Raw genomic sequence first — 15,341 nt, 5'->3', positions numbered from 1 at the left:
CTGAAGTGGTAAGGGCAACTTTGTTTTGTCCGCTGTTCTTTGAACATTGAGAGGGAAGAGGAAATGACCTCATTACCATCCATTGGATAGTATTTAAATACTTTTCCCCAGATTCTAAAGTTGCATGCACACATATGTGCGTATTCTGATTAGTTAACAAGCAATTATTGGCTAATTAGAATTCACCCACACAACATTCTAAGTGCTGCATGTAAATTCTATTGGGTAGATCTGAAAAGGAGGTGTGGCCAGGGGAGGGGCTTGGGCTGGGCGCTCCTAGAAGTTAGACGCACAGTTACAAAATACGCCTGATCCATGTACAACTTAGGCCCAGACACTGATGCGGGTTTTTTCTTGGAGTAAATGGCCGTACCTAAATTTTAGTCAGGCGGATGGGTGCTATTTGTATTCTACAACTGACGCGGGATGTGGTTTATAGCACAGTGTTGAATTTTTAGGGTGCGCAGATAAAAGCCAATGCTAGTGCAGCACTAATTAGCTCTAGCAGCAGCATTAGATTCTGGGCATCAGCTCACATACAAAGCCTCTTACCCTGGTAAAGAGCATCCATGCAGTTGGCCCAGGTGTTAGTCTTCATGAACCTGGCCTACGACACCTTGTGGCTGAAACTCCAGAAAAACTCTGCTGTTCATAAAGAGCCGAAGAGTCCATTCCAGTCTTCGGTCTGAGCCAAACGTGGTCTTCTCTGTGTAAGACGACCTGATCTGTACAATTAAACCTTTACCTAGTTCCAGTAGATTCAGAGGCATCAGCTGTACATACTGGAAGAACTGGAAATAGCTGCATCAGGCATTTCAAAATTCCTGACAATTGAGCCGACACACTGCTTAGATCACTTTTTAACTGTTCATTTGGAGCAATATATTAAATTTGATTTTTCATGCAGGGTTGTATTATGATTTGATTTTTAATGTTCAGGTATTTGGCTTATGGTTTGTCTTCATGGTATTTCTTTCTGAATATCCAACTAAATGTAATAAATAAGGTACAGAACAGAGATAAGACACAGAGGAATTTCACAGGAGTTTGGTATCAGTTATACAATGAATCCACAGTATCCACAAGCTTCTTAGTTCATTCTGCACCTTACAAGCTCTGCTTAAGATTGGCATTTTTGTTTACTGTGTGTTTATAAAATGTGCAATCCATATTTACAAAACTAAGCTGCGATGCCTACAGAAAAGAATGGTTGTAGGGACTATACTCCATCGTGGCAGCAGGATCCTGGTCTCCTTTCCAGCTCCGACAAGGACTCACCCCTCTTACGTCTTTTGCTGCTGTGGAAAGCTCACTGTGCCAACACCCTTACCCCCTCCTTCACTTCTTCCTTCGTGGCTTGGGTTTTTTGACAGGGCGCAGGTAAGGGTTATCTATCATATTTTCTTCCCCATTTCTGCCCGCTTGCAGTGCAGTGTTCTGTTGCAGAACTGACATATTTTCCTTCTCTGCTCCGGAATCATCCTGTGACATAAAAAGTAGAGACCAGTTGGATGTGTCTGAAGCAAGAACTCTGCAAAGCTGGTGGGAGAGGAAAAATACAGCACAGAATAAAGTAGATCACTAGACTTAGCTATATGGAGCTGCCATATCCATGAACCCCAAATCCAAACAAAAATAAAACTGATCTCTCATTACCAACCAACTAAGGGCTAGATTCACAAAGCAAACCAATCGTATACTGATCGGTTTATGACCCCTTTACTATCAAATTTCCATCCAGCCTTACCTCTCCTGCGATCCGCTTTGAATCCGTGCATGCAAATGAGATGAAACGCATGCAAATTGGACAGCGACCTGATTCACTACACCAAATTTCCGATCCGACTGGGCTGGCCGATCACCTGAAGAAGCGACTGCTGGGGACCAGTCGAAAACGTCTTTCCGACTGGAAGCCCTGCTCTCTGCCCTGCAATCTCTCCTGCCTGCTCTCCCCGAATGCTGCCCTGCTCTGCCCTGCTTCTTATCTCTGCTGCTTGCACTCATGTTGCCCTGCTCTGCCTTGATCTTCCCCAAATCTCTCCTGCCACATCGCCGTTCTCCTGCCCTTCCCCGCCCAGCGAGCCTGTGGTTTTAACCTGTGGTTTTAAAGTGGGTTAAAACCACAGGCTCGCAGGGCTAAAAACTAAAGTTTTAAGTTAAAAAAAAAAAAAAAGGTCGCGTCTCAGATGGGCATGCGCGGGGATTGCTATAGAGTGATCCGTGCAAGCAGATGGGGGGTTCCTCTGATCGCCCCCATCTGCATATTTTTTGTTCCTGAATTCATCAGACCTGCCCAGATCGGACCCCGATCGGCCCAATTGGGCAGGTTAGTGAATCCAGGCCTTATTGTCTCTAGGTAATGGCAAGATATTTTAACAGTCCTCAGCTCGTCAGGTGATTTTCAAGGCTGGTTTGATGGTATGCTAATGACAATAACTGCTCACAGTTCAGCCCTGCTCCCATGCCTTGCAGTGAACAGATCTGGAGGTGCCATGAGGCAGATAAAGGCCAAATGGCCCATCTAGTCTGCCCATCCCCAGTAACCATTATCTCGTTCTCTCTCCGAGAGATCCCACGTGCCTATCCCAGAAAGAAAGCATTACCTCTCAGAGTGAACCTGCTGAACACATCACAGTCAATACTCAGCTGGTGGCAGTCAGCAATTTTTTAAGCGTTACCTGTGGCCGGATAAGTTAGCTCCAGATGTTCAATACCAGCCAGATCAGGGTAGGAGCAAATCCCACTCACCACCAGCCCTTATTGATTCCAGTGCAAAATGGCTGCCCCCAACCTTTAGCGGTAATATCATGAGACTACCACAAGAGGTCATATTAACCATTTTGCCATCAAAACCACCAGGGTAGGGTTTGCTTGTACCCAAATATTCAGCGCTGGCACCCACACAGCTAAGCAGGCATGGTTAGGATTCCACGTTATCTACCCACTTAACTATTGTTGAATACTGCCGCCTGTAATGGCCCAAATGCTGCCTAAATTTCTAGTGGCCAGCCCACTCACTGAACATGGTTTAAGAGGGCTGGAGCCCCTCCCAGGCAGTAAGGAAGTAAGAACTCAATATGAGGAAGTCAATTTATTCAACACCACTCGATACACCATACCCACACACAACACTAAGTTACCCTCTGCGAATAACTTAGCACTGCACTTTGATTCAAAAATTAAAAACCTTAGAAACCAGTGCTCAACAAACGACTCTAATGATCATCAAATAGCTAACACCCAAGGAAATGACATACTAGCAGACATGATCTGGAGCTCCTTTCAAGACCTAAAATGGAGTGATTACAACAAATACTCTAAAACTTATTGCGTTCTGGACTCATGCCCCCCAGAAATTATGAAAGCGGCACCATTACAATTCAAACTATCACAGCTACAATACATGGCCCACAACTTAAAAAATGGGAAGTTCCTCTCTAATAACGGTCACATAATAATAACCCCAATTCTAAAAAATCACAAAGAACCCTCAGCCCTAATAACCAACTACAGACCAGTAGCATCCATTTCGTTTATTGTAAAAATCATGGAGAGACTAGTACATACCCAACTGATGGACTATCTTAATCACTACACGAAACCCAATCCGGTTTCAGACCTTTATTCAGTACGGAGACAGTAATTGCAGCTATTTTAGACAACCTGCGCCTACTGTTTAGCAGAGGCCTCAATGCATTGGTTATGCAATTCGATATGAGTTCAGCCTTTGACCTGGTAGACCACAAGAAAATGCTACAATGCCTAGACGCCATTGGTATCAAAGACGAGGTGCTGAACTGGTTTCGTGGCTTCCTTACATCCGCACCTATCAGGTACGCTTCAATTATGAGCTTTTCGATACCTGGAGCAATCCATCCGGTGTGCCACAAAGGTCACCATTGTCTCCACTGCTATTTAGCGTCTACATGTCCTCACTGAGCTTGCAATTAACTCAGCTGGGGATAAAACTATTCAGTTATGCAGATGAGTTCACGGTTATAATCCTATTTGCTGACTCTATCTCGGAAACTATTCCCAAGGCTTCAGAAGCCATAAACATGATGGAGCAATAGATGACAAACTTCAAGCTCAAACTTAATTCAGAAAAAACAAAATTCTTCATTGCTTCACCACATCCGTTTGACACCAAAACACCTCTATGCATCAATGAACTTAATCACCCCATCCAGCCCACCATAAAGTTACTAGGCATAACTAGATCAATGCCTAACTATGAAAGACTAGGTGGACTCCTTAATCAGAAAGGGTTTCTTCACTCTCTGGAAACTCAGATCCATTAAAGCTTATTTCGATACGTCGGCATTCAGAACCCTGGTCCAATCCCTCGTACTAAGTCAACTTGACTACTGTAACATCGCCTACTTAGCCATTTCCCCAAGAAATATGCGACGTTTACAACTAATGCAAAATGCAGCGGTCAGATTAATCTTCGGACTAAAGAAATTCGATCATGTATCACCCTACTACCGGCAGTTACATTGGCTACCAATGGAAGCACGCATAAAGTTTAAATTCGCCTGCTTCTGCTTTAAAGCACTAAACGGACTTGCCCCTAAATACATAATTGACCTTTTCTCCTTCTCTGCCAACATACACAAGAGAAGCTCTTATTCCTACTTCGTTTCCCCCCAGTTAGAGGTTGTAAACTGAAAAAACACCATGAACACCTTCTTTCACATCAAGCAGCATTGTGGGGTAAAGACCTAGATCAACTGCTTTCGCCCACTACTTATGAGGAATTCAGAAAACGTCTAAAAACTCAACTGTTCCTAAAGTATCTAGACAATTGACCCCTCATCTTCTTTCTCCTCCATGTGATTCCTCTTTCCTATTAATCACTTTCTCCTCAACAACGCATTTCTGGTCCTATTAACTCTCCTCTTCCCCCCCCTCTTAAATTCAATCAATTTGTACCTCGCTTAATCTATTGTAAACCGCATAGAACTTAACGGTATTGCGGTATATAAACTGTTGTTATTATTATTATTATTCAATATTTAAAGTGATTTTGGCACCACCATCATGCGTTGTCACTGAGAATGTCTGAGAGTGATGAAACAGCACAAACTGCAGAGAATGGTTAGATGGCAGAGGCTGAAAAGGTAGAGTGAAGGCAACAGAAAGGAAAGTAGAAATCTGAGAGAAGGTGAGTTGTTTATACCGCATGCATGTGCATGGAGAGCATCTCTGTATCTGTCTGCTCCTCCTGCTCTGAAGAATCTGTTTCCTCCATCTGCTGCATCTCCAGCTCAGAAGGGAGCAGCGCATTCAGGTATGGAATGGAGAACGGCCGAGCAGCGATCACTGGAAGTGAGAGAAGGGAAAAAAAAATTAGAAGCCAGCACCATGCAAGAGTTTCCGTATCAGTGATGAGCCAAAAAGTAAGCCCCAGGCACTAACTCTGCAGGGATTTATCCTGCACCAATGGAGGATCTCATCCCCAGGCACTGAGACTCAATATGCACCCCCCCACACACCCCTCTGTTTTCATTTCCTTTCCAACTGGCTCTACATCATCTAGATCAGTGGTCTCAAACCCATCTAGCACGACCAGTCCCTACCCAAACCCCACCTACCCTCTCTATACCCTTAATACACTCTAATTTGCTTCTAACTACCCAACGAAATCTAAAATGCTTCTAATTACCCAACATTTATCACCTAAGATCTCGACAACTCTTTGGTAATTCTTATTACCCAACATTTATCACCTTAAGATCTCGACAACTCTCTGGTACTTCTTAAGTAGCTATTATGACATTGCATATGCTATTCCTGTAAACTTTTATGTAATTCTTGATAACTTTGATGTAATCCGCCTTGAACAGCAAGGCATTGGCGGAATAGAAATCACTAATGTAATGTAATGTAATATGTCTCTTTAGCTATAAATTACAATATTATTATTAAGACTTGGCCAAAAGGAAAGATGGACCCGTGCTCTTCAACATATTTATAAACAATCTGGAAATTGGTAAGACGAGTGAGGTGATTAAATTTGCAGATGATACGAAGTTATTCAGAGTACTGAAGACGCAGGAGGATTGAGAAGACCTGCAACGTGACATAAACATGCTCGAAAAATGACATGGCAAATGAGGTTCAATGTGGATAAGTGTAAAGTAACAAAAATCTTATAGACGAATACATGATGTCCGGGGCGGTACTTGGAGAGACCCCCCAGGAAAGAGACAAGTTGATGAAGCTGTCCACACAATGCGCGGCGGCATAAAGGGTAAACAGAATGCTAGGAATGATTAAGAAGGGGATCACGAACCGATTGGAGAGGGTTATCATGCCGCTGTACCGGGCCATGGTACGCCCTCACCTGGAATACTGCATCCAGCACTGGTCGCTGTACATGAAGAAGGACATGTACTACTTGAAAGGGTCCAGAGAAGAGCGATTAAAATGGTTAAAGGGCTGGAGAAGTTGCCGTACAGCGAGAGATTGGAGAAACTTGGCCTCTTCTCCTTTGAAAAGAGGAGACTGAGAGGGGACATGATTGAAACATTCAAGATAATGAAGGGAACTGATTTAGTAGAGAAAGAGAGATTGTGAAGAGAACGAGAGGGCACTCCCTAAAGTTAAAAGGGAATAGATTCCGTACAAACGTAAGGAAGTTCTTCTTCACCCAGAGAGTGGTGGAAAACTGGAACGCTCTTCTGGAGTCTGTTATAGGGGAAAACACACTCCAGGGATTCAAGACATTAGACAAGTTCCTGCTGAATCGGAAAGCACGCAGGTAGGGCTGGTCTCAGTTAGGGCACTGGTCTTTGACCTGGAGACCGCCACGGGAGCGGACTGCTGGGCATGATGGACCACTGGTCTGACCCAGCAGTGGCAATTCTTATATTCTTAAAGAGTTTTACCTCCTGCAAAATTGCCATTTCTTTAATAAGACATGAACTCTTTTTTTCTGAGGCCCTCCAAGTTCCTACAAATCCAAAATGTGGCCCTGCAAAGGGTTTGAGTTTGAGACCACTGTATCCATGACATTCTGCTTGTCTTTGGGAATCAGAGCTGAGATTGTGATGTCATAATGCCTCATTCCACCAATAAGAGTCAACCTCCTCAGTGATGTCACAATGGCTTGATTGTCCTGTTCTCCCCTCTGCCCTCCAACCCAGCCAGCAGATTAACCCTTCCCCTCAAACTCTTTAATAAGACATGAACTATTTTTCTGAGGCCCTCCAAGTTCCTACAAATCCAAAATGTGGCCCTGCAAAGGGTTTGAGTTTGAGACCACTGATCTAGATCAAGCGATTCTCATTTATTTGCCATCATTTTCAGTGCACGGCTCAATATGCTACCAAGCTGCTCAAATTTGATATTCTCTGCCAAGACATCTGGAAATTTCGAATTCTAATTGTTCCTTTCAGAAAGACCTAATTTGTTTAAGAACATAATAAATAGCCTTACTGGATTAGACCAATGGTCCATCAAGTCCAGTAGCCCGTTATCATGGTGGCCAATCCAGGTCACTAGTACCTGGCCAAAACCCAAGGAGTAGAAACATTTTAAATAGAATCCCAAAAGAGTAACAAGATTCCATGCTACTGATCCCCATGTCTGTCTCAACAGCAGAATATGGACTTTTCCTCCAGGAACTTGTCCAAACCTTTCTTAAAACCAGCTACGCTATCCGCGCTTACCACAACCTCTGGCAAAGCGTTCCAGAGCTTAACTATTCTCCGAGTGAAAAAAAATTTCCTCCTATTGGTTTTAAAAGTCTAAACAGCTGTTAGAATTTGTAGAATCTAGGGAGAATGCAGCATCTGTAACTTAAGATATGGAACTTATCATAATACTGGCTGTAGAATTGATGGGGTATTGCTGTTCTCTTGTTTGATTATTATATTCTCCTTTTAATTCTTTTTTATTTCCTGTTGTCCTCTCTCAAATTATTGTGGTCTATATAAATGAATAGATATTTCTTTTTCCCTTTCTTTCTTTTTTCTTGGAAATGATGGATCTGATTCAAGTTATAATTATTATACTTGACTGTAAATAAGAAATGTGATAAATAAAGAATTAAAAGTATTTGTTATGGCTCTTCTCTTATTTTAAAGGTTCTTTATTTTCTATTTGTATTATCCATTTTGAACCTTCGCTGGGAGTTGGACTTCTAAGGTCTTGGATGGGCTGGACTGGGTTCCAATGGCAACTCCAGTACCCGGGAAGTAGGGCCAGTGCAGGAGAGACTTTTTAAGGTCTGAGCCCTGAAAACAGCAAGGACGGATCAGGGTCAAGTATGTGTATTTTTTATACCACCTTCATATCATATGCTATGAATGTGGATTTCAGTAGGGGAGGAGATGATGCTGTAAAGTGGAACTTAACGTATAAACATTGTAATAATACTATTGGATTTGTTGATTCAATAATGATTTCATAATGATTCCGACTGCTGGACAGAATGGATGGGTCAGGCAGGCCTTTATAAATGAAACTCCTTAATTAATTATTTGTCCTGTTTGTCTATCTTAAAGAGATTGGGACCGACTCTTAGGTGTTTGTGTACAGCCTTGCGCATGTTTAGTGGCACTATAGAAGTGATACACAGAGGTAGCAATAGCAGCATTTCTCCTGGGCCCAGGAGGATCCCAGCCCCACACACTGAGACTCAGCTGGGATTTACCCTTAGCCAGTGCAAGGCTTAAGTGCCACTGTGCCTTCATTTTCCAAGCCAGCGTTATCCTCACATCTGTTCCCATTCTGATAGAACTGGGGTGGGTGAAGAAGTCTGTGAATGCTAAGAGTTCTTACATGGAAATGTGCTGATGTCATCCTTGAAGAGACTCTGCGTTTCACCAGTCTTGGCCATGAAACGAGTGAGCGCTCTCTCCACATCCCGTCTCTGCGAAGCCACCTTTTCCCGCAGGGTCTGGTAATCAGAGACAGGCTCCCGGTATGTCTGAAGGGTTGAAATGAAACACTGGTCACAGCCGATTCCTTTTTTACAGCTGGAATATGTAAAGTGACTACAAACACAATCCCAAATTCAAAAAAGCATATATTAGAGAAAAAGGCTGCCTCTCCCCTACACTTGGACACAGAAAAAAAGCTGCCCTCCTCCCTTGCATATGGACACAGAGGATTCTGCCTTCTCCCCTGCATGTGGGCAAAGAGGAAAGCCCACCTGCTCCTAAATAAAGTGACACAGAAACATCCCTCCACTGCCTTACACATCTCTACATGTGCTCCAACAATGAGGTGAATTTTGCAGGCAGCCCCAGATACGAGACTTAGGTATGATTCGCTCCATTTCTTGGAGTTTAAAATTGTAAACCGCTTTGCTGTTATTGCGAGATCAAGACAGAATGTTAGGTCAGTTTCCTCACTCACCGGTGTTTTGATATAAGTGTGTGGATCAGGGAACTCTGGGAAGTGGCTGGGTATGTGGGCGGGATGCTGCTTACTCTGTCCAGCACTCAGGGCTTTGGGGGTCATTGGTTGATTTGTCACAGGTGCTGTGAGATAAAGAGAAATCTTAGGGTCAACAGTCACTATACAAAACCCTTACAGCACACTACCATCTTCTCCCCAACCCAGCATAAGGGTGATCCACCCTAAAATCAACACCCAGACACTACTCCGATACCCCCCAGCACCCTAAAACCAACAATCAGACATTACACTATTATTTCTTCCCCCCATCCCCACCAAAGCATATAGGTGATCCACCCAAGAACCAACACCCCAATACTCCCCCAGCACCCAATGGTATAAGGATGATCCACCCTAAAAACAAAGATCAGACAGCACCTTAGGTCCCCTCATCCTAGCCCAGACCCAGGCAGCACGTTAATGGCCCCCCAGTACCCAATACTCAGACAGCAAACAAGCACTCAGCATACGTGCAGTGATGACCATTCGCTGGGAGCGTTTTGCATAAGAAGGAAGTGTTTCCACGTTGAAGCCTGAAAAAGAAGGAATCTATGAGCTGCCAGAAGCTGGGCCCTCCCCTAGCCATGTGCCAGATGTGGACCTTGCGTGGGAGAGGGGAGGTGTGAAGATGCCTGAATGTCTAAATCTTGCTTTTAAGGACAGTGAACATGGAGTGAAAGTTCAAGCATCAAATTTAATACCAGCAGAGATTTCTAAGGGGGAACAGCTGTGCTTACCCATTTCCACCAGGGTCACCACAATATCTGAGAGCGTTGGCTGCGTCCTGGCCGTGTGCTCACAGTAAGACTTGGAACTCCGGCCAATTTCAGAAAGGTCTGGAAAAAACACAAAATTTCCATTGGTGCTTGTAACACTCAGTGTGCCCTGGGTCTATGGAGTGCTGAAAAAAAGAAACTTGTGTGCACATAGGCTCATATAGAGACAGAAGTAATTGAGCAGCTTCTTGCACCTTTTTCTGTTATCACTTACCATGAACTGATCCTGTCAGGTTCTAGAACAGAGAAGAAACACTGAAAGGCCCAGAGAGGGGCAGAGCTCATCAGGACCATACTGGGGTAAGAGTGAGCTCCCAATCGGACGGAGCTCTGTGGGGAAGTCATTTCCCCATTCAAGCACAGCAGCCTGCTCTTACATACTTCTAACACTGCCTAACAACACATAAGCTCCACATAACAACTGTGCTTCAGAGCCTAGACACTAGGCTTTGCCCTGAAGGCCAATGTGTCTCCCCAGTGCAACACCCTGCCCCCTCTAGCTGCCTTTTCTTCCAACCCAACCAACAACTCACAGCTTTGTAGCATTTCAGTCAGAGTCTCAACTGCAGCCTTTTCTGCACTCTCAAAGCCTGCCTCTGTCAGGAGGGAGCTGACCACCACTTGCAGAGTTCGCCTCCGAGCCAGGGAATAATTATCTGTTGGATTGGACGAGTGTTTTCCAGATCTCTGTAAAATGGGGGGAAAAAATGCCAGATCAGAGGTTACTGTGGTTTATTTTCATCTTCCACTGCTATCCTCATCAATCCACATCACAGACTAGATACAAAAGACAGAGGGCACTAGCAACCCCAGTTCTCAGGCCAGCAGGACAGTTAAAAGCTGGATGCAGCGCAAGAAAGAACAGTTGCAGATCCCGCTGTGACGAGGCCTGATGCAAACTGCAGAAATGCTGCTAACATCAGCTTTCCTTCATCATAACTCTCAAGGACAGGCAGACCCTCTCAGAGGTCCACAGAGGACCAGCCACATCCATCTTTCAAGACTCCCAGCCATAATAAAAAGATGCAACTGAAAGAAGAGGAGGGCCATTATTTTTCTTGTATAGCTTTTGCATACTAATGAAAATTAATATACAAATAAGTGGTCTGTTTACTAAAGGTTTTCTCCCATTTTGTGTAGAAAAGAAGCCTAGACTGTGCCAATTTTATGCCTCTCCACGTGTGACGCATTTGACGTAAGTGTATCTCATGCCTTGTCATTTTTGCTGAATTGCTCTTCATATAAATAATTTTTGAGTATCAGATTTCTTCATAATCGCTCAAGCACATTATGTTAATAAATATATGTACTATATACTCTACATTCCAGGTGCTTATAAACTCCACATTTTGGCGTTTCACTTTTAGCTAGTTAGATGTTTTTGGAAGACACTACGGGGCTCATAATCAAAACTTAAACACGTCTAAAAACCCGCCCAAGACAGCACTTGGATGACCTAAAAGACAGGTTGTCAAAGTGCCAATAATCAATCCGATTTTCTGGACATGTCACGAGACTTTTTAGGCCTCTAAATCCTGCTGTGCACCAAGAGCTGAAAGGGGCATATTTGGAGAAGTGGTTGGGGCGTGATAGAGGCCAACCTAGACTTAGTCGTCCTGGTGTAGACACAATTACAGCACCTGCACTCTGGATGGTGACCCGTCAAATGCATGGAGAACACTGGCACGCCGACAATTCCGCCCCAACATTTGCGCACAGGACAAATGCACACTGCCCTATGCCTTCCCATTTGCACTCTGAGGGGGGAATCCCTCCAACATACTCACGCTCTCGTTGAGGGGAGGAACTCCCCCACTACACTTACAACTCGCTCCGGGGGGGAACCTTTACAATGACGCACTCGGGGGGGGGGGGTTCAATGCCGACACACTCTGAATTACAACACTGCTGCCACCCCCCACTACACTTACACCTCGACAATCCCCCCCTTCATGCGCACACTTGTCACTGCGCGCATTTGACCGAGCGGAATTGTCAGTACGCCAATGTCCTGCGCGTTATTGACGGTGTACCCTCTGGACACCTCCCAGCACCGACTTTTTTTTAACAGGTTTTAATCAGTTTTAAATGTTGCGGTCAATTATCATGCCAATTAAGGTCAATTAAAACAATTAACTTAGGCAGCGGTAGGGCTCCTACTACCAGCTAACTTAGTTTTCAATACAGTTGATATGGATATTTTTCTTAACATCGATTGAAGAAATAAAGGGTCAAGAACACTGTGTTCCGACCACAGTTTGTTTTGTTGTCGGATTGCTCCTTTTTCTGTGGAACATTGGGTCTTCCCATTTTTGCTTTTCACCTAACTTATAGTGCCATTTATAGAATATGGCCCTAAAAGCCCTTGATACAGGCCCGAAAATGACTGGCAGGGCTATAAACTGGTTGAATGGAAGATGGAAAATAGCGTTTGAGAACAATCCTCAGTCCAGATTTTTTACTATTTTTGTGAACAATATTGCAGAAGGACCTTCAAGTAAGGTTTGCCTCTTTGCATAGGATACCAAAATCTACAATAGGGAAGTCATCTTGGAAAGTGTGGATAATATGAGAAGGGATCCAGCTAAGCTTGAAGAATGGTGTAGAATTTGGTAGCAAAGATTTACCGATAGAAAATACAGAGTTATGAATATGAGTTGCAAAAAACTAAGACAGCAATACAATATAATGTTCTGCAGTGGCAGAAGGAAGTAAGTCAAATGCGCACGGGTAAAACAGAAGAAAAATGGTTTGCTTCATTTCTCTGCAGTGAATCTATTGCCTTTTCCTCTGAAATATTGGGGATCCTATGGAGAAATCCAATATGCACTATGGTTGAACGTATTTTCTAGATTACAGATAGGCACCTAACTTTTTTGAACATAAGTGAACTTCCTTCTGTCATTGCAGTGCAGTATAGTGAAAGAAGTACTTCTGTGTGCAAAAGAAGAGTGGGGAGGGGGGCCTGGGGGTTGACTATATCTGATGATCTTAAAGTAGAAAAGGCAATGGCAAAAGCTAGAAGGATGCTTGGCTCTTAGGGAAAGGAACAGCCATAACATAACATCAGTTTTGATTTATATATTGCATAAGCCTTGTGGTTCTGTGCAGTTTACAAAGAGACAAACTCATCAGTGTCAGTGAGCTACAAGAAGACTCGAGAAGATCAGCAGCGGAATTACAAAGATGGTGACAGTATATATTTACAAAGTGGTAGAAATATTGGTGACAAGGGGCTGTCGTTTAATTTGACAACAGCAGTAAACTGTAAGGTTTAGAGGGAGGCATATAGTAGACCAGTGTCAGTGAGCTATGAGCGTTTGAGGTAGCTTCTGAGAGGATCTAAAAAGGGCTGCTGAATTTGGGGGAAAAGGTATGTTTTTAGGAGCTTCCTGAAGTGCATGTAGGAGGCTGATGCTTTTGACCAGTTGACTCAGTTCTGGGTCTTCGGTGGCAGCTTGATAATGAATCTTTTTTGAGTGCAGGAAATAAAAAGGAAGTGCGAATGCCTGTATGTGTCTAGTGAGTCTTCATTTGGAGTACTGCACCTTCAAAAAGACAAACAGGGTGAAATTGGTCCAGAAGGTGGTTCCTAAAATGGTCAGTGGTCTTCATCATAAAGCATAAAGGGACAGACTTAAAGATCTCAATATCTATGCTTTGAAAAAAAAAAACCCTCGTCTTTTAATTATTTTCTTTTCTATCCTTGAAAGGAGTTCTGCCCATGTATTTGCCTGCATATTATGCATATTAATATTAGACCCTAGTATGTATCATTAAAATAAAAACTACTACTACTATTAATTATTTCTAACAGATGCATGCAGCGCTATAGTCACAAAGAGCAAGAAAATAGTCCCTGCTCGAAAGAGCTTACAATCTAAACAGGATGTCATGGATACCAACTTGTATTGTCAACTTTTACAGGAATTATGTATGTTAAACCTGAGCTCCTGGGGGACAAGGGATAGAAATCGCCTTTTGAGGCATGTATTCTTTTTAAATTTGGTTGTCTTTGTTTTAAATCTCTTTTTGGTTTGGCTCCGGAATATCTAGCCTCTCAATTTAATTTTTATACTTCAAAAACCACTTGAAATAAGTTAACGTTCATGTATACTTCAGTCCTTACAATACATTTTTGAATAGGGCATTTGCCTTTCAGCTAGGCAAATTGAACTCTTATCTGTCAAACAGATTCTTATAACGTTTTTAGACAATTTTTATAAACACACTTGTTTGATAAGTTTGTTAAATAACTATGTCATTTTCTCCTTGTCATTTATTTTTATTAACCTGTTGTACCTATCACTGATTGTACAGCTCTTCTTTGTTGTTAACCGCCTGGAACTTCGTGGTTGGGAGGTATACAAGAATACATTTATTATTAAATATGTAGCATAAAGTGTTTTCCAGGAGCCAACTTTTGAAAATGATTGGAAATTACCCCTCCCTGGACATAGTCAATGAGTTTTCTCAACATTGGCTCCCATGACTGAGGGCTCAAGGGATTTCTTAATCCCCTCCATGAAGAGCTTCACCCAAGGTGGGGTTGGGTCATCATCATCTTCATGCAATGGCCCCCCAGTGGAGGTCAGAGAGCATGGCTCATGGGAGGTGGGATCAGGTGTTGCTCAAAGGACAAGATGGAGGCCCCAGCAGCCAAGCTCCTCACGTGACCTAATCCATCCAATAAGAACGCGTCCTTCTCCACACACGCCCGGTAGAATTCTCGTACGTCACGACTTGCTCATTGGCAAAGCCCGTAAGCGATTAGGCACGCGCATGCCCGCACTGAGGCAATCCAGCCAATGGGATGCGGGCTTTGTTTCCCCCCCTCCCCCACCACCTCCACGGTCGCAGTGTCAATAAATGCGACGAGGGAAGGCGGGAAAATCCGCCTGGGATGTCATTGGCGTCCTTTCCCTGAGCGGCGCGGGGCTTACCGAGCTCGAGACGCTGCTGGACGCTGGAGCCTCCGCCATCTTGTTGTGTGGTGAGGGGCTGCGCATGCGTCGAGCCTGGAGCGTCATGGGTCATGTAGTCCGCCCCTCCAGAGATCGCGCGCTTCTTCCTTGCAAAGAAGCCAAGAGAGGCCAAATGCATCCGGGACTTTTATGTGATAAATGGCTGTTCAAAACTCAGGGCCAGGGAGAA

At 43.7% G+C, this 15,341-nt stretch overlaps 1 protein-coding gene across 3 annotated transcripts; it reads right to left on the bottom strand.

Annotated features, from left to right (window-relative positions):
- Positions 1–909: 909 nt before the first annotated feature.
- On the bottom strand, positions 910–15,286 carry TAF8 (TATA-box binding protein associated factor 8). 3 transcript variants are annotated; one of them, XM_033917285.1, is made up of 8 exons: positions 15,131–15,286; positions 10,721–10,874; positions 10,149–10,247; positions 9,882–9,944; positions 9,370–9,494; positions 8,791–8,938; positions 5,183–5,325; positions 910–1,482 (listed from the first exon to the last, which is right to left on the bottom strand). In XM_033917285.1, exons 1-8 carry the CDS (start codon positions 15,215–15,217, stop codon positions 1,339–1,341), a joined length of 963 nt encoding a protein of 320 aa, XP_033773176.1. In that variant the 5' UTR covers positions 15,218–15,286; the 3' UTR covers positions 910–1,338. The 3 variants fall into 3 exon arrangements, with proteins under 3 accessions (XP_033773176.1, XP_033773177.1, XP_033773178.1); XM_033917286.1 differs by lacking the exon at positions 15,131–15,286 and adding an exon at positions 14,632–14,868; XM_033917287.1 differs by lacking the exon at positions 9,882–9,944.
- Positions 15,287–15,341: the final 55 nt, after the last annotated feature.

The sequence above is a fragment of the Geotrypetes seraphini genome, chromosome 13 (genome assembly GCF_902459505.1).
Source record: "Geotrypetes seraphini chromosome 13, aGeoSer1.1, whole genome shotgun sequence".
Taxonomy (NCBI): Eukaryota; Metazoa; Chordata; class Amphibia; order Gymnophiona; family Dermophiidae; genus Geotrypetes; species Geotrypetes seraphini.
Note: the sequence above shows the minus strand (reverse complement) of the source record. Positions and strands in the feature narration are given on the sequence as shown.

Coding starts and splice junctions, on each gene's coding strand:
- TAF8 (XM_033917285.1), bottom strand. CDS start 15,217: ATGACGCTCCAGGCTCGACGCATGCGCAGCCCCTCACCACACAACAAG. Junction 10,248..10,720: donor GACTGAAATGCTACAAAGCT/GTGAGTTGTTGG, acceptor TGTTTTTTCCAG/ACCTTTCTGAAATTGGCCGG. Junction 9,945..10,148: donor GGTGACCCTGGTGGAAATGG/GTAAGCACAGCT, acceptor CTTCTTTTTCAG/GCTTCAACGTGGAAACACTT.